This window comes from Oncorhynchus tshawytscha, linkage group LG06 (assembly GCF_018296145.1).
Source record: "Oncorhynchus tshawytscha isolate Ot180627B linkage group LG06, Otsh_v2.0, whole genome shotgun sequence".
Classification (NCBI taxonomy): Eukaryota; Metazoa; Chordata; class Actinopteri; order Salmoniformes; family Salmonidae; genus Oncorhynchus; species Oncorhynchus tshawytscha.
In genome coordinates, this window is record NC_056434.1 from 66,222,879 (window position 1) to 66,242,731 (window position 19,853).

The 19,853-nt window shown below is 42.2% G+C and overlaps 1 protein-coding gene across 2 annotated transcripts; it reads right to left on the bottom strand.

Annotated features, from left to right (window-relative positions):
- Positions 1-7,308: 7,308 nt before the first annotated feature.
- LOC112252922 (synuclein) lies at positions 7,309-19,549 on the bottom strand. Of its 2 annotated transcripts, XM_024424625.2 has the most exons (6): positions 19,195-19,549; positions 14,534-14,575; positions 14,255-14,382; positions 13,354-13,383; positions 10,506-10,544; positions 7,309-8,914 (listed from the first exon to the last, which is right to left on the bottom strand). In XM_024424625.2, exons 1-5 carry the CDS (start codon positions 19,313-19,315, stop codon positions 10,506-10,508), a joined length of 360 nt encoding a protein of 119 aa, XP_024280393.1. In that variant the 5' UTR covers positions 19,316-19,549; the 3' UTR covers positions 7,309-8,914. The 2 variants fall into 2 exon arrangements, with proteins under 2 accessions (XP_024280393.1, XP_024280394.1); XM_024424626.2 differs by lacking the exon at positions 13,354-13,383 and having other exon boundaries at positions 19,195-19,541.
- Between the last annotated feature and the right edge of the window lie 304 nt (positions 19,550-19,853).

The following is a 19,853-nucleotide window of genomic DNA, read 5'->3' on the forward strand; positions in this document are numbered from 1 at the left end:
GGGGAACAAAAGTAAACCTTGAATTTTGAGGTTTAAATAAATCCCGTTGCGGTGTTGATCTATTTAAAGAAATATCATTGGTTTGTGAATAAAAAGTTTAAGATCTTTCATAGGCTGATACGGAATTTGTTACAGGAAATAATCACTGCCACCTGGCTAGGTTAGCATAGGGCTAAATGTGCCAAGGAATGTAATGGGATCAGCTACTGTAACATGTAGCCTTTGAATACGTGCAACTACGTCAACAATTTTAATTGGCTGACGCTTAAACGAAAACAACGTTTTTCTTTTGTTTGCAAGTATGGCTGGCATGTGTTGTGCTAATTTTACCATTGATATGTTCTAGGCTATTTTGAGAGCATCAGATACTTGGAATGTCTACAAATGTCATGTCCATCTTTTTCTTAGAAATTACACTGATCACTCAAAACATTTATAAAGTATAAAAAGCCCTCAATTTAGATTAGATTATGCAAAAATGGTTTACTTATGATTAGTAAATGGTTGAAAGTTGTTTATAAATGCGTGAATAACTTGCTTATAACATTTACAAATCTGGGAGTAATGATGAATAAATTAGTAAACTAGTTTCTAATCCATTATTAATGCTTTATTACAATGTGTTATTATGAAGTACTAACAAAAAAGTTACCAGAATATGAAATGATAGGTGGATCATTCCACGAAATGATAACCTTTTGTGTAGTGTAACTTGGTGAATTATTTATATTTATTTCACAATTTTAACATTCTATCATAACCCTTACAACAATGGACCATGGTACTACCATGGTACTTTCATTCATACATGGTACTACTATGGTACTTTCACTCATAGCCTTGAAGTATGATGGTACTGCCATTGTACCTAAATATCACCACGGTATGACATCATATATACCATGGTATAGATCTGAATCATGGAAATGTACAATGACTTTAGCTTTGTAGTGTGATGGTACTGCCATGCATCTAAATAATACCAATGGTATTGCCTAGTTTATACCATGGTAGAGATGTGGATCATGGAAATACCATGGTTTTAAACTGCATTATGCATTCTACCATGGTAATGCACAATTATGCTACATGGTACCACACATTATTATACTGTCCCATTTTATTAATTGTGTTACCATAGTTCAATGGCAGTATAATGCATTAAATAAATGAACACCCCAAGGTCAAAAGAGGTTGGTTGGTATTATATTGATTAATTTATATACCAGTATGGGCAAGTTTCTATTGTTGGTCCTAGTTTGTTACATGGAAGAAAAAGGGAAATTGTTGGTATGATAAAGGTGTAATTAATAGTACCGTTTTTTTCTCATGTTTGGGTTCCCTGTGTTGCCTACTTGAAATGTGGGAGAATGTGCGATAAATTGTAGCCTAATCTTTATCATTTTGTAATCATTTACAGCATTTAAAGTCAAGGGGTGTTGTGCTTGTTTCGGACAGCAGAGAGAGCCACTCGCTCTAGTGGTTGCTTCATCCGCTTACTCTACAGTGTCGCTAGCCTGCCTATTCGGTGTCAGTTGAATGAGAGAGTCATGCCAATTGAACTGAAGAGAGAAGCACCAGATAAACTAAATATTTTCAACGTTATCATAACGGTGGGTATAGAAGCGAACGTCGGCTAAAGTTAGCTCCAGTCAAGCTAGCCTGTCATAGTCATGGCGACAGAACCAATGAACGTTCACACAGTGTAACTTGCTGTTTTTAAGGATATTTTGATAATTACATGATACATGTGTCTATGAGAAGATGATAATTAAAACCTTTTTACAAATATTTTTTTTATTATGGCTATTTTTATAATTGTATAAGAGAAGCCAAGTCAGAGCCAACTGAGAACTGTATTGAAGTGATGCACCAGATAAACATTACTATTTTAAATATTCAAAGTTTCAGATCATTCATTATTTTCACCAGTGGCTGTTCTAGCTTGTATGGCTCCATGGGCTAACCCCCCCACCCCAAAAAAGCACCATTCTGCACTAACTGTAATTTTTATTCAGACATATGAAACAACACAAATAAATGATCATAACATTTAAAACTATATAAATATACAAATATATACAAAAATAAGACTCATAAATATAAAAAAGAAGTAACAACAACAAATAGAAACAAATTTGTTGAATTGGCACTTGAGCATCAATACATTACCCATCCCCCAACACTGTCAACCAAGAGTCAAGACTAAACCAATTCACCTGGGTGGTGTGTAGACTGGTTTTATATTATTCTTAACAATTTTACACAAACCATACAAAAATGCAACTATGTCTGTGAAACTATATATTCACAGTTATGAATGAATTGTGGTTTATTTGGTAGCATTTCGTAGCCTGGCTGATTTTAATAATTGCATCAGTACAAAGTTAAAGGTGTGCTATTTTATAGATTCCCCCTACCTTGGGCTTTCAGTGGGGAGACCTAGGTCAACCTACCCCTGCCCCATCTCGTACTTCTGAGTGGGAGACCTTTCCAGGCAGTAGCCTGCCTAGCTCACAAACTAGAATCAGGGCGCCCACTCCGACAAGGTTAATTGACTCACAGTCCAACACGATGACATGATATCATTGACGTGACGTGCAAATGAGCGATAGAAAATCGATCTCGCAAATGTCAGCATTCCCCCCCCAAAATTGTCCGGGTGTCCCATGCCGCCCCCAGCAAGATGCCGCCCTGGGCGTCTGCCCACGTCGCCTATACCTAAATCAGCCACTGTTTCTCACCATACATTAGTAAGATCTCAAGCAAGGTTTATGAGGGTACACTACTAGACCATGTGTGTTGTGGTTTTTCACGGAGTTAAAGGGATTTAAGAGGGTACTAGGCCTATGCTTTGCCATTGCAGAGCAAGTATATTACCTGAAAAAGGGTGGGACACGGACATCATAATACATTGTAAACAACTACCATGCTTTCACGTTTCACTACATACTGCTAGTACAAAAGCATGATATTTGTTTCATTGTACTACCACAGTTGATTTGTGTACCATGGTAGTACAATGGGTGAAAAAACATGTTTTTTTGGTCACTACCATGGCAAGAAAATACCATGATATTGCACCAGTACCATGGTATTTTCCTGCCATTGTAGTGACAAAAAAAACATGGTATTTGTTTCAATGTACTAACATGGTACATGTGTATAAGGGAAAGAACATATGTTACATTTAAAGAGCAACTGCCCCTAAAAACCAACATCTCATTTATAAAACAGCCTGTGGCATCGATATGAGTTAAACATATATTCTGTCAAAATTGACTACAAAGTGTAAATAGGATAAGTTTGGTCATAAAGTCAGTCTTGTCCAAAATGAGTATGTCAAAACGAGAAAGGAAGGTTGGGTTAATTTCAATCCGCCCACAGCTGGCCGCACACAAGTAATCATCAAGTCAGAGTGCAGCTGCACGAGACCCGATGTTAATGCCTGTGGTAAATGTGGAATCAATTTGGATATCCCTAAGGGGCTAATTAGGGACCATTGGTAAATTACACTGTTAAAATTTCAATGACTTAAAGAGGGACTGTTTTTCCTGATTTGGCCTTGTTATAGATTTGGTATATAAGAAATGTTAGTGGCCGTGGCTGAATTCAAACATCAGTCAGGTTCCATTCATTTTTTGAACTGGTTCCAGGGAACCTTCAGACGAGTCTGGTGAGACCTGTGGTCGTCCTAGAGAAGTGTGTAGTCAACTGTTTGGATGCTACAGACAGAAGTTGGCAGATCCGCTGCACTGAGTCCCAAAACACTTGTGGGCATCGTAGAGCAGTACAGAGAACACCATCGTGTTCGTGAGACTCATCTGTCCATAGAGGGGTCATAAGTTTGTAGGCCAAACCATTTGGACGCTACTGACGATTTGGTGTGAAGACTGATTTTTGGGATGTCTCATGGTCTGACAAACACAGTTCTAGCCCTGTCACCTTCCTCCACAGATCCAGAATCGCGACATAGGTGGATGCAGTTGTTTGAGACGCATCCAATGCCAAAAAACATATCTAGCTTAAACTGAATGGCAGCTTGTTGCGTGCAACAGGGAGGGGCAATTGAATGCCAGCTTCACCATTAAAAACAAACCAAAATTCTAGCCTGTCTATCTCTGGGTAACAGGGTTGACATGTTATGCTTGAACCGTTCAGCTTTCCACCACAAAACACAAGAAAATGGCCAAAAGATATAACCAGCTCACCTGCTATTACAATATGATTTGACTATTAGAATTTCTTTAGATTGTTATTTATTTTTATAAAAGTTTCATCATAGTTGCCCTTTCCTGCAGTCAATGACCAAAAGTTCCCTCTTTGGCCTCATGGGTGGAATGTTACTATACTGAACAAAAATATCAAGCAACATTCATTGATTTTGATTTTGAGTTACAGTTCATATAAGGAAATCGGTCAATTTAAATAAATTTGTTAGGCCCTAATCTATGGATTTCATGACTAGGCAGGGATGCAGCCATGGGTGGCCCTGGGAAGGCATAGGCCCTCCCACTGGGGAGCCTGGACCAGCCAATCAGAAATAGTTTCCCCCCACAAACGGGCTTCATTACAGGCACAAATACACCTCTGCACCCCCTTTCCCCGCTGACAATCCCAAAGGTGAAGAAGCTGGATGTGGAGGTCCTGGGCTGGTGTGGTTACAGATGGTCTGCATTTGTGTGGCCAGTTGGACGTATTGCAAAATTCTCTAAAATGACATTGAGGCAGCTTATGGTAGAGAAATTAGCATTGAATTATCTGGCAACAGCTCTGGTGGACATTCCTGTAATCAGAATGCCAATTGCATGCTCCCTCAACTGGTGTTGTGACAACTGCACATTTTAGTGGCATTTTATTGTCCCCAGCACAAGGTGCACCTGTGTAATGATCACGCTGTTTAATCAACTTATTGATATGCCACCTGGGTGAATGGATTATCTTGACAAAGGATAAAATGCTCACTAACAGAGATGTAAACAAATGTGTGCACTAAATTGTAGAGAAAAATATATTTGTCTTTATTTGTCTTTATGGAAAATTTGGGGGATCTTTTATTTCAGTTCATGAAACATGGGACCGGCACTTTACATGTTGCGTTTATATTTTTGTTCAGTGTAATTTTTGAAAATGTCATAATTAATAAATAAACACATATAATTAACAACAAATCTGGTGTTTCTATGTCAAACAGTTTTGTTATATTTCAGTCTTCTGTGATGTACATAAAGTGTAATATTGGGACGGTAACTCAAAATTGAATACATTTCAACTCTATCTGACATGGTACAGGTCTTATTTTTTTAAGCCCATAAGCATATGAGATGTATACTTTTTCCCCCAAGACTACCAAGAATCACTCTGTGACCCTGGTTTTAGCCCTGTGCAGTAAAAGGTTAAAACGAGAGTTAAGTTCACAAAAACGTAAAATGGGAACAGTTTTTTTTTGCCTTCAAATGAATCACTAATCACTTTAAATAAACAATAATCAATAACTAGGCCTTTACGATGGTGGTGAAAACATGGAGAAATGTTGGGGTTAAGTGGGTTAAAATCTTCCTAGAATTAACATAGGGTGCACATGTTGGCACTTTAGCAAGTATTTATTCATATTTAAAATGAAATGTATAACATTTTCCATGAAGACAATATTACTGGGAACTTCATTTAATATATTTGTAATATAGTCAACAACTAATTCTAAAACACTGAGAAATATAGACATTTCATTGATTTAGACATGACCCTCCCCTGGACTAAAAAAAAAAAAAATACTAAACCTTCCCCCAGACTGAAATCAAAAAAGCATGACCCTCCCCAAAATTCCTCCATGTACCACATTCCGTGAATTCTGAAAGGTCCCTAAGAATATGAACATTTTCTAATATGAAGCTAGTATGATGAAAGCGCATTAAAATGCCTCTCCAGTTTAATTTCCTCGGAGCCCAGTAAACCCTGATTTCCTGCCAGTGTCATGTTGGAACATATAAATTATGTGCAAATGTTATCGACCAAGTGAACACACTACAATCTCTGGCTGTGAGAGCTGTACATACTCTGTGGCCTGTTTATTAGGTACATCCACCTAGTACTGTGTTAGACCCCCTTACCCCTTTGCCTACAGAACAGCCTGAATTCTTTGGGGCATGGATTCTACAAGGTGTCGGAAACGTTCGTTGCTCAATTGGTATCAAGGGACCTAACGCTTGCCAGGAAAACCTTCCCCACACTAGTACACCACCGCCACTAGCCTGTACGATTGACAACAGGCAGGATGGGTCCATGGACTCATGCTGCTTACACCAAATCTTGACTCTACCGTCAGCATGACGCAACAGAAACTGGGATTCGTCGGACCAGGCAATGTTTTTCCACTCAATTGTCCGGTGTTGGTGATCGGGTGCCCACTGGAGCCGCTTCTTGCATTGTTCTTGGTAAACTATTGTGCATGAAAAGCCCAGGAGGGCGGCCGTTTCTGAGATGCTGGATCCGGCGTGCCTGGCACCGACGATCACACCACGCACAAAGTCGCTTAGGTCACTCGTTTTGCCCATTCTAACGTTCTCTCAAACAGTAACTGAATGCCTCAATGCCGGTCTGCCTGCTTTATGCAGCAAGTCATGGCCACATAATTCACTGTAGGACATTGTTTGTGAACAGGGGTGGTGTACCTAATAAACTGTATAGTGTATGTTTGAACGTGAGTGCATCGTGTGTGTCCATGCCTCCTTGTGTGTGCACGAGTGTGTCCATTCATCCATCCGTATGTGCCTGTGTATGTACTGTATGACATGTGTTCGAGGTATGTGTTCATGCTTTGAGTGGTGAAGGTGTGTTTGCTTCTTCTCCTATCCCTGGCAAATCACTCTGATGCAAATGGAAGTGCAGGACATGTGGCTTAAATAAGTTATAGCCCTGTGGCTGTTACTAACAAAAACCAAGCGCTCTGCTCTCACCACTCAACACCAGGTGGCAGTTGGGAGAGCGTATGACGTCTATTGCTGCCACTGCTCCTTTGCTGTTGGTCTCTCTGCAAATCAGCACAGCAGCCAGCAAGTCAATAGAATAGCAGAATGGTCATCTAGTTTACACTGTATGGTATTATTTATAGAGGCAGTAATTGTGCTCCACTGCACAGATGTGTGTGGGGTGGGTGGGCTGAGAATAATAAAGGAGTAGCCAAGAATATCATGCAATAGAAAGTGTAAATAATTAAAATGAGCAGTCTAGGTATGTTTGCCTCAATTTGGTATTGTTTCAGGAAATTATTATGCCACAGTGAAAGATAATAAAAACAGAAAAAAAGTATTTTGGATTTAAACATTTTTATTTCAGTTCAGTTGTACTGTTTATAAAAGAGTCTGCTTTGATACCAACATATATTTGCATGTCTGTGTGAATGTGTGTCACCTCTAATTCTTGGATAAATGTGTGATATGTGCATTTTAATTTGTGAGGTTGTTTTTAGTACCAATGAATGTGTGTCTGAGTATGTGTCTGGTTGTTAGTAAGGCAACATGCAGTCTCGTTTCAGATGGCTTCAAAGGGCAAACACTGTTATGGTTTAAAAGACCTGTTTTAGCCAGGAGCGCAGACACAGGGGAGGGGCCAGGGCACATTGTTGAGTGACAGGAGGTGTGTCTTGTATGACTGAGCAGTAAAAGCATGACGAATGGGTGGAGAGATTTGTTTCCTCTGAGACCAGATGTATGGGATGTCAAGCAGTGGAGGCTGGTGGGGTGGCACTAATAGAAGGATGGGCACATTGTAATGGCTGGAATGGAATAAATGGAATGACATGAAACCACATTTGACTCCGTTCCATATATTCCATTCCAGTCATTACAATGAGCCCATCCTCCTATAACGCCTCCCACCAGCCACCACTGATGTCAAGGTATTTCACCTGGCGACTACTTGCATCCACTTCTGAGGTAGGCCTACATACTGAATCTGTTGGGCACTTTATCTTTAATCTGATCACATGCAAAAACACCTCAACAGATCTTATTTATTGCCTTTCATTGCAACTAGTGAAATTATAAAGGCCATTGCAAACTCCTGATGTAACCGTTCTCTCTTTGATAACGCTATAATTGCAGACCCAGGTTTGAGTGGAAAGACAGCTGGAAACACCAGACAGTATCTGTTTATGAGATACATAGTTCCCTGTATGTACTGCAGCCCCATTGAAGGTGTGAGACTGGGTAACGTGATCGGTCATGCGAATATGGGGAGTAAAACAGACAATATGATCCTGTTAACCCATAACTCCACTTTCACTCCGACCCTGAACCCCGATCTGTCATAATAAGGGGATGTCAGGCATTAAGACACAAGGGGTTAAATATACACAGGCTTCAAACACATATTAATCAACAAACCTGACTAAAGCATACACTGATATAAGTACATCTACAGTATAAGTACAGGTGTTACGTTAGCTGACAGCGTGAACACTACCAGTAAGTCTCACATTGCCGAAACTCTTGGGGAGAAAAAAATATATATTGTTCTGAGAAGTCTTTCTCAACGTTGTGGTGTATATGCGTGTGTGTACTGTATGTGTGGTAAGGTGATCTTGAGTGGGCACAGGGGATGGTGGGTGAGGATGGTCACAGTGGTAAGGTGGGTAAATGTCCGGGATGAGGTATATGGACGGTAAAGGCATTAGGGTAGGAATGTGTAGAGTGTTTATGGTTGAGGGTTGTTTTGGTTGGGGAGGATCTTTTAGATTTTTTGTTGTTGTTTCGATCGATTCACACAAAGAAAGCATCAGAGAGGAGACGCTGGGGGCAGTAAGGTTCCCCAGGACCCATGAGGTGATGATGGGATACGCAGGACAAGCAGCAGCTCTTCTAAAACAGAAGACGAGGGAGACCGCTGCTAATCACTGAGGTCAGGACCAACACTCCTGAGAGAGAGAAATAACATTTTAAATATTGTGAGTGAGAGAAGCAGAAGTAACAGATTTCTGCTGCAGATGTATTCATCAAAATGGACTTGCCAACATGTGCGTTCTGGCAGAGTAGTCGATTATCTGGCACCACCCTAATTTTCAGTCCCCATGTATTAAGAGGTGTGCTTTCAATATATGAGAACATGTAGTTCCTGCATTAGGATATGGTTGACTGATACCCAGGTGTAAAAAAATCCCCTAGCTCACACCTAACCCCATACCTAACCCCATACCTCACACCTAACCCCATACCTCACACCTAACCCCATAGCTCACACCTAACCCCATAGCTCACACCTAACCCCATACCTCACACCTAACCCCACACCTCACACCTAACCCCACACCTCACACCTAACCCCATACCTCACACCTAACCCCATACCTCACACCTAACCCCACACCTAACCCCCATACCTCACCCCTAACCCCCATACCTAACCCCACCTCACACCTCACCCCACCCTCACACCTAACCCCATAGCTCACACCTAACCCCATAGCTCACACCTAACCCCCCTAACCTCACACCTAACCCCACACCTCACACCTAACCCCATACCTCACCCCTAACCCCATACCTCACCCCTAACCCCACACCTAACCCCACACCTCACACCTAACCCCACACCTCACACCTAACCCCATACCTCACACCTAACCCCATAGCTCACACCTAACCCCACACCTAACCTAACACCTAACCCCACACCTCACCCCTAACCCCATACCTCACCCCTAACCCCACACCTCACACCTAACCCCACACCTAACCCCACACCTCACACCTAACCCCACAGCTCACACCTAACCCCATAGCTCACACCTAACCCCATAGCTCACACCTAACATAGCTCACACCTAACCTCACCCCTAACCCCATACCTCACCCCTAACCCCATACCTCACCCCTAACCCCATACCTCACCCCTAACCCCATACCTCACACCTAACCCCACACCTCACACCCACACCTCACACCTAACCCTACACCCACACCTAACCCCACACCTAACCCCACACCTCACACCTAACCCCACACCTCACACCTAACCCCATACCTCACACCTAACCCCATACCTCACACCTAACCCCATACCTCACACCTAACCCCATACCTCACACCTAACCCCATACCTCACACCTAACCCCATACCTCACACCTAACCCCATACCTCACACCTAACCCCATACCTCACACCTAACCCCATACCTCACACCTAACCCCATACCTCACACCTAACCCCATACCTAACCCCATACCTCACACCTAACCCCATACCTGTCACTGTATGTCCATTTTGACTCTGTGCGCTGAGGCTTTTTGTCATGGCTCGTAAGTTAAAGGCTTTACCTTTACATATTAGTTGATCGCCTGCTGTTATTTGGATACTGCATCAAATTTTAGGACTGCCTCAAGCACATCAAATTAACATATCGCTATTTCAAGAGGATACACCACCTTGCTCCCTGACTATACGTAAACACTTGCACATAAATATGACCACACACACACACCTCCATACAAGTACAAACACACACTCACCTACTGTCCGGCCTGCTCAGCTCCCTGTGAGAAGTCACCCTGTGTGGCACAAACAAAGAAAGCGGATTAGCAAGATAACTAATATATACATAATCTCTACTACTACTACTACTACTTCTGCAGCCGCCCATGCTGCTACAGAGGAGAATGGTGATGACAACTTCCTCTGATGTAATCTCCAGCTGAGCATGTGAGTAATGATTTGGAGGAGGGTTAAGCTGGAGAGAAAGAGAGATGTTAGTGTTTTCAAACCACGGTTCTGGTTAATCGACATGCACAGGCATCTCTTTAGTAGGGTAGTTATGGCTTCAATGGCAGACAATGAATTGAGATATCAGGGGCTCAGGCACTCAGGAGAAAAGATCCTTGATAGTTTCCTCAGTTGATTAATGCCCAACAATTACCATGGCAATCATCTGTATTAGGGTAGAAATTATAATTCTGACTCCTGGCATGGAATTAGGATATTAGTTTGGTGAATGGTGTGGAGTTTGATTGTGATTATTCATGGAAGTAGCAATATTCCCTGATTTGGTTATAGAAATGTTAATATGTTATTGTTGTGGGAATAATTATGAGCTCAATCACCAATATAATTATTCCTCTGATTAGAACCGGTGGGGAATAATTCTAGCAAGAAGATGTCGCAATCATGTCCTTACCACATTCTAAAACAGTGACGGAAAATTTGATAATGAGGATGATTTGTGCCATATCATAGTATGTCTACGGTTGTTTACTCTGACATTGCCTCTACTGTACTCTCCTACAAAAGGCTTTTTAGTGCCTTTGAAAACGAACATATAATAGAGCCGGGAGAGAGATGGAGCGATGGGAGATTGAAAAAGGAAGGGGGTTGATTGCCTGCTGCGGTGAGGAGCGATGGAGAGATTGTTAGGGCTGTGGATTTAATTACAGATGGATCTTGCTTTATATTACAAAGAGCCTGAAAGAAGAAAGGACACACAGATGTGCACACACGCACACCGGCATACGTACACTCACGCATGCCTGCATGTTCACCCACACCCACAAAGAACAAAGAACATATTTCAATTGAGTGGAATTAAGTAAATGCTATCAATATGCTGCGAACAAACAAAGATGTTGTCCCAGAGTACACTCCATCTGTCCTGCAGCCATAGAGCCCAGCCTGCTGGGTCAGAGGCAGGAGAAGCATGTTAATGTAGCGGGGACACCGCCATCTTTACTGCACTACAAATGACCACAACATACTGACGGGCAGCTTTTAAATTAACCTTCATTAATTTCATATTTGAAAGGGATCTATACTCTACCTTTTAAATTCATAACATCTTTTCAATGGTATGTATTCATTGTATGATTTGGGATTGGGGGCTTGTGTTCTTGCAATTTTTTTCTCAATGGGGCCGATTCAGATTTAGGAAATGTATTATTTTCCTACACACTTCTCTTGTATTTGATATTCAGACTCTGCAGGTGTGGCAAACCTTGTGCGCTCTGGAATAAATTTCATTCAATCGCTAAAAACCCATTTGCTGGCCAACAGATCTTCTCATTGAGTTTTCATTCAGTAGGGTTTTCAGTACATTTATCTTAAGCCATCCTTTAAATATGATGTACCTTTAAGTTAGATTTTTTCGACACTCACTGGAATATATAGAAAAGGTTCCGAATATTAGAGATCATTGCTGGAAAGCCATCTAAATATATGCATATTCGTCTTAGTTTCAGCACCAATTGGTAGATTAAAAGAATATTCATTTTGTAAATGCCTTTAGGTTTAGGAAATAATTTTTGAATCAAACAGGTTTGAAAAGCCTTTACGCACAAAAAAAAGGTGGTTTGATTCATTCTGAAAATGTCCACATTCAGTTCTTCAACCCATGGTAATGTAGGAAGAAGTGTACAAATGAAGGTAAATGAAACAATGTAATTAAATGGACTGATAATGCTGGCTATACCAACTGAAGGGAACTAACATTAAATTGGCAGTTGAATATGTGGTTATTAGGCCTGCAGACGGTCGATACTGATAGTGGTTCATATTTAACGTGATAATTAAGACATAGTAATGCCAAAAATAAAAAATTAATTACATTTGAGAGTGCCCATCTCTGCAAGGTAGAAGGCCATACAAATTCTGCATAATGGCACAGCGTTTCTTAAACTTTACTGTGGGAAAGTTGATATCCTTCAGTTTTCTGCCACATAACAAGTGTCATTTGTATGTATAATTCCCTTATCCAAACGCATTACTCATTGACCTCTTATCAAGTTGTAAATTATAGTACATGTAGAATGGTGTTCTTTCTAATCGGGGAAAAAAAGGAGATACTTTTTCCACATGGACCCGGCAGGTTCGCTAGACCTTATTCATGGTTTCCTTGCCCGTAAAGATGGTGGAATTAAGTCAAGGTCAGAATAGGGTGTAGCTGTAGACACACTGCATTTATTCCATCTCCACCCCAAACTAATAGCGTTTGAATAGCATGCTATTCTCATGCTTAAATTCAAGGTCAGAAAACGCAGAGAGAGAAAAGTGCATGAAAAGGAATTTACGTTCCATATCCCCACGTTTCACGTGGGTTGGAATTCTACCCAGTGTGAACATACACTTGCAGCTTGAGGAAATGTTGACTCATTTGGAGCTGAGCAGTCGCACATCCATCTGTCCTCCTTCAAGCCAACCAGCACCCAAACACCACTGTAGCCTACCAGCCAGCATCCACCTTGACTGCTAATTACTGCATATAAAGTCAATCACAAGGCAATAAAGGCAGCAAGCATCATGCAGTGCATTCATTCATTCGTTTGTTCTACTAAACTCTCCACCACACCCCCCTTCCAAACCAGAACCAGCCACCTCAGTTACAGCTTCTTCCTGTCCCTGTTCCTGCCAGACACCCCAGTTATGGATGGAAAGAGAAGAAACAATACAAGTTACCAACAACACTCACAGACACGAAAGGTCCAAGTAGGCTTTGATCCTTTAACTCAGCATTCCTTATAACTGACAAGAAATTAGCACACAAGTCAACTTCGAACAATCAGTGTTTTTGACCAGGATTAGATTGTTGATAGAAGGACATGTTGAAGACTCCTCTCCTGGAATCCCAAGGCTGATCTCAACTCTGTTATAACTAGGGTTGCAAAGGGGAGGGTATAATAATGGAAACTTTTGAAGTTTACCAGTAAACTACCAGAATTTTGGGAACGTTCAAGGAATATGACATTTTATCAGATGACATCTAGTGGCCTTTTTGGGTACTTCAGAGCGTTTTGGGTCTTATAAAACCATACCAAACGTAACATATCGTACTAATTTGAATGTCCCCAGATTTATATTTACTGTTATGTCTAGTCAGGCTGTGGGGTCAAACCAGGCTGTGGGGTCAAACTGGTGAGAGTTGTGAAAAAAGACAATAGTTAGAAGAGTGCCATTGTTGATTATATGCTTTTCTCATTCATTAGGCTATTTTCTCTTGAACCCTACGGTCTATCCACTAGAAACACATGGACAATATGGACTCATATGTATAGAACATAAAAAGGAATACTATAAACTAATGCATTCGGTATACGTTATTCAAGTATAATTTACCGAAGTTACCATACATGACCTGTTAATTACCGATAGCTTTGCAGCCCTTGTTATAACTGTATATGGCTTTAATTCAACCACCTCTAACCGACCAGCCCACAGTTCCCTATAGAGGAAAAGAGTTTGTCATCTTCACAATATGAAAAGGCAGGATGTGACGCACCTGGTTCACCAATCCGGAGTTCACTGCCACATTCTCCAACCCCTCCACTGTTTGCTGAGACAGCTCATTGGCCCCGGCGACCGTTGCGTCACCGACAATATTGGCCTGGTCAGTCGTTCTCTGGGCCACTGGGAAAAGGGGACAGGGAGTTGTCATACTCTGTCCTTGGACCAATGTTTCTCCTCAAAATTTGGTATGTGAAAAAACCTGTGTGAGTCGGATCCCTGTATAGTTAGAAATGTAATGCAGTGTATTTTCTGTGGGTAGCGTTGCGCTGACCTGTGTTCACACCTGCTACCATCCCGTCCTTTGTCTTGTTTCCTGTAAAAGAGAGAAACAACCTTCTTAAAAAGAGGTAGATGATTTATGTTTAAATAGCGTTTCGCAAACTCAAAGAGCTTAACATTGGATGGGGGTAACTCACCCCTTCCACCATCAATGCAGCTTCAAAATCATTTGGTAATATGGAATAGCTCAGTAAGGACACCAAGTTTTGTACAATATACTATACACTCTACTACCAATTTATTTGGACAGTGAAGCTAAAACGTTTAATTTGGCTCTATACTCCAGCATTTTGGATTTGAGATGTTTCATATGTTTCATATGAGGCAAGAGTACAGAATGTCACCTGTTATTTTAGGGTATGTTCATACAATACACAAAGTTTAGTATTTGGTCCCATATTCCTAGCACCCAATGACTGCATCAAGCTTGTGACTCTGCAAACTTGTTGGATGCATTTGCAGTTTGTTTTGGTTGTGTTTCAGATGATTTTGTGCCCAAAAGAAATGAATGGTAAGTAATGTATTGTGTCACTTTTATTGTAAATAAGAATAGAATATGTTTCTGATCACTTCTACATGAATGCTACCATGATTACAGATAATCATGAAGGAATCATGAATAATGATGAGTGAGAAAGTCAGAGGCACAAAGATCATACCTCCAAGACATGCTAACCTCTCACCATTACCAATAACAGGGGAGGTTAGCATTTTCTGGCGTATGATATTTATGCCTCTGTAATTTTCTTACTCATCATTCTTCATATAAACAAACTGTAAAGGAATCCAACAAGTTTGTAGAGTCACAAGCTTGATGTAATCATTGCGTGCTAGGAATTAATACACATACGTTCATTTGTACAAACACTTAAAACACTTTCAAATGGAGGGGAAAGGGGGATACCAAGTCAGTTGTACAGATGAATGCCTTCAACTGTAATGTGTCTTCCATATTTTATCCAACCACGTTTGAATCAGAGAGGTGCGGGAGGCAGCCATAATCGACATCCACATCTTCGGCGCCCGGGGAACAGTGGGTTAACTGCCTTGCTCGGACTATATACATAAAAATGCTTTCATTTCTAAATAACAAATATGTATGAAAATACCCTCAAAGAAAAAGGTGACATTCTGTACTGCCGACTCATGAAACATTTGATCGCAAATCCAAAATGAGTACAGAGCTAAATTAAAAGTTTTACCTTAACTGTCCAAATCAATATGTAGAGAAGTGTACAAGCCCGGTCAACATCTACAGGCTTCCCCAACACTTCAATACTTAATGATTTGGGCACAGAAACAGTCTCCCTCTCTCATGGTTATTTTATAGGGCCAGATCCTTGGTGTCTGTTTAAAGACCAATGGGTTCTGCTCAGCTGGTCCAGTACTGTCTGTTCTCTCCCATTCTCTCTGGGCCCTTTGGAGCTCAGCCCATCTCTGCCTCACAAAGAGTCCTTGAGGGAAGAAAAGGTCAGTCATTCCACCAGACACAGAACTGTATGGGTCGAGTCCTGCTGGCCAGCCAAACCCACTCAACGTCCTCAAAACAACTGGCATGAAGCATTGGAGTGGGTTTCCCCCTCCCTCCCATTCAAATCACCAACACAACAAGCCTTGCTCTGTTCTCCCTTCTGACCCTTTGAGCTGGGAGATGTGCTTGAAAGTCCCTCCCAGTCCCCGCACAAAAACACATTTCTCTTGTCAAGCGTGTCATTGTTATTGTACTCCTTACACAACAATGGGCTAATTTAGTACTGGGGATGTAGAAATTGCCATGGGCTAAAGTCCTCCTGTCCTATGTAGAACACAGACAGACACAGACAGACACAAGAGCCAGGCTATTGTATTGTCAATGCTCTAATCAATACAGAGGAGGTAATATCGCCAAGCAACTATCGACGTTGTAACATGGTCAGTTTTTGTGAGGAATCGAACAATCTGTGGTTACAAATACTTCCCCTGCAGCTAAGATGGTAGATACTGATACTATAATACATGACTACACACCCACAAAACACAATGTTAGAGTGATTACGAGCGAAGATAACTGAAATACAGCACCTTATTGTCTCATAATGATAGCATCTTTGATTTTGTATGTAGTAATCTCTGCACCCAGAACCAGATTTCACATGGACGCTGGCAAGCTAATTGTTTAGTCTGTCACGAGAGAGATATTTAGCATCACATGAACGCCACTCTGCACAACAATTGTGTGTTTAGGGTGTTAATTTGAGGTGGGTTCCATTGCATCTCTCTCTGATTAATTTACACTGTCGTAGTCTAGAGTTTCCTCACATCCTGCTATGATAAGATGACACTTCTGTCAGAGACAAGAGGAAGCGAGACCAGAGGGAGGGAGAACAAAATGGCTAAGTGAATGTGGTGCTGAATGGAGAGCGGCACAATCCAGACATAATGGGATGATTACGTGTGCATACATACAAAGGTAACTCTGACCTCACAACTGTGATTTTACCTCTCTCCCTCCCCTCCTCACACTCACCATCCTGTAGCACTAGGCCTCGTGACTGTCTACCACCCACCCAGGAGCAGCTGAGCATCGGGCACACACACACACACACACACACACACACACAGGATTAGCACTCAGTGTAGATAGAGGCAGCAGATCAGGGACAGGGGGGGATTTGAGATGGTTCTCCTCTTTAAAAAAAATCCTAATCCATTCTCTCTCATACCGTAGATGACTCAGACAGTAAAGTGCTTGATGCCTGGTGGGCCTTTGCTGTGTGTCAGTACACTCAGCACGCTCCACTGCTCCGACCGCACTCTCAGGGCACTCCCTCTTTTCTTAGTCCCGCAGCTAGCTCGCCTGGTAGGGCACTGGGCTATCTCTATGGCTGTCTGTCTGTGTGTGCATATCTGCTTGCCTTTCCGGAGTAGAATGCTGCCACTCTTTTAGCCGTCACTCCAATCTCTGCCACCCCCACCTCCTTCACCCCACCACCACCCCACAGTCCACCCCACAGTCCACTTATCAGTGCTATCTGTCTGTCAGGATCGCTCACTGAGAAGAGATGCAGGCAGTGAAGGAGAGCCACTGTCTCAAGACTGACAGTTGTTTGATCATAGAAAGGCAGATCTGACTGTCCCAGCCACAGTAAGTCCAGTGATGAATTTGGATGGGTTTATAGGGATTCACACTGACATGGATGGGGGGGGTTGGTACGCTGCATTGGCTTTCAGACGAAGAGGAGAGAACGACAAAGATTTTAAAGAGGAGACAAAAATGAAGCTGGTGATAAGATATGACTGAGCAGTAATGTTAGAGGTCAGATGATCTCTTTACAGCGCTGTGAAGATCAATAAACCAGTGAAATGTGATGGGCCCTGCCCTCTGTGGCTGAATGGCTCCACGAGGTCCTTCAGCAGAACAGGGTGGATCCCCTGTGGTGGGGATGATTTTGGATTAATGGATAAGGATTATCCCACAGCCTCCTCCTCTGTCTCTGCTTATTGACAGCCAATGAATGAGAAACTGTCATTATTGGAATCTGAGAGTACGCCACCCATTCATTCATTCGTCTCGTTACCTCATTCTCATGATCTTTTTCTTTTCTCTCTCTCTCTCCCTTTCTCTTCTCCCCTCCTTTTACCGGAAATTAAACCAGGAATCAGATGACTCAAATGTTTCATTCATTTGTTTATCGTTGCCCTCTTTCTCTCCTTCCCTCTCTTCCCTTTCCTCTTCTCCAGGTTGTCATCGCTGTAACAGAGTCATGTTTCAGCATTCTGTATGAATCTGTGTATGATTCAGTGTTGTAATGTCTCAGTGTTCTGTATGTGTTAGTGGTGCTCAGGGCTGTTGAACTGGCCTGTGCTGAGTTGGGTGGGGTTGGGCTGACGGGGGGGTTCTGACCATGGGGCGAGCTGCATTAGTCACGCTCCGAGACGCCCATGATAAATCTCACTGCTGCAGCGGACAGACAGGCATGTGGGTGGGTGGCATAGCAGATTCAGAGACCCCTCCCTCTCACCCCGGTAGCACCATATTGTACAATCACACATACAACCTAACAAGCACATACACACCCATCTAAATATGTGAACACACACACATCTATTCAGCTTGATAACACTAAAATGTGTGTGTCACATGTAGAGATATAGGAGATTGCATTTAATTTATATGACCATTAATATTATTGACAATATTTTGTTGGCCATTATCCACTACATAATGAATAGAATACCTCAGTACTGCTCAACCAGACTTTTTCCTCTGAAATTAGAACATCTTGTGCCTGAGGCATGTGCAAATAAATATCTTCCTCTACCTTTCTGCCCCCTTTATCTGCTCTTCTCCATTCTCTTGCCCCTCTCCTTCGGTCCTTTGTCATCTTTCTCTTTTTCCTTGTTCAAAATTCCCTCCAGCTCTCTACAGTATCTATGTTTCCATCACGAGTAAGATTTAGCACATGCACTGCCTGGATGTGGATCCCATTTTATTCAAACATCGCAGACAGACCAGTGCACTCGCCCATCAAAAAACAAGCACAGCAGGCAAGCGTCACAGGATCAAAACGGAAACCAGATTATCCCACAGAAAAACTGTGATGTACTATTTTCAGCTAACCACCTCGGTCTATCCTCCACACCCTTCACCATCATCACCACTCCTGTACTCACCCACATACATGACTCCCTCCTTAGTTTTGGCAGCTGCCTCCTCCACGCCTGCCTTGGTCTTCTCCGCTGCTGCCACGACGCCCTCCTTGGCAATTGAGAATCCTTTCTTCAGTGCATCCATGCTGGTCTGCTGTTATGGGGCTGTGTCTTTTAGCTGGCTCAGGCTGCGTCTTGGAGCTGGTAGATTAGGCTGCTCGGTGTGCCTGTCTGCGTGTGCGTCTGTGTGTGTGTGTGTGAGCGTGCCTGCGAGTGTGTATCTCTGCGTGTTGGGTGTGTGAGTGTGCGAGCGTACGTGCATGCGCTGCTCTTATGAGAGAGCGGGGCTGGATCTGTACTGCTGAGGCAGATTGGAACACCCTCAACAAGGAGAGCAGCTGAGCGAATGAGAGGGAGAGAGGGGGGGGAAGAGAGGCTGGGAGAGAGTGATGGAAAGAGATGAGAGAGAAGAGGTAGAAAAAGAGAGAGCAAGTGGGTGAGGAGCAGAAATGCAGAGATGGATTCCACAAGACACTGCTGTATTTCTCAGTTATGCTACCTACCCCATTTCTTCTGCTATCGTGCACACAGAGGCAAATACAAATAGGCCTGCCATGCTCAGCAATATACTATATAGGCACTGATATATTGATATGATACAATGCAGTATATGATGATTCAAT

Coding starts and splice junctions, on each gene's coding strand:
- LOC112252922 (XM_024424625.2), bottom strand. CDS start 19,315: ATGGATGCACTGAAGAAAGGATTCTCAATTGCCAAGGAGGGCGTCGTG. Junction 14,576..19,194: donor GGAGGGAGTCATGTATGTGG/GTGAGTACAGGA, acceptor TCTCTTTTACAG/GAAACAAGACAAAGGACGGG. Junction 10,545..13,353: donor AGGAAGAAGCTGTAACTGAG/GTGGCTGGTTCT, acceptor TGTGCCACACAG/GGTGACTTCTCACAGGGAGC.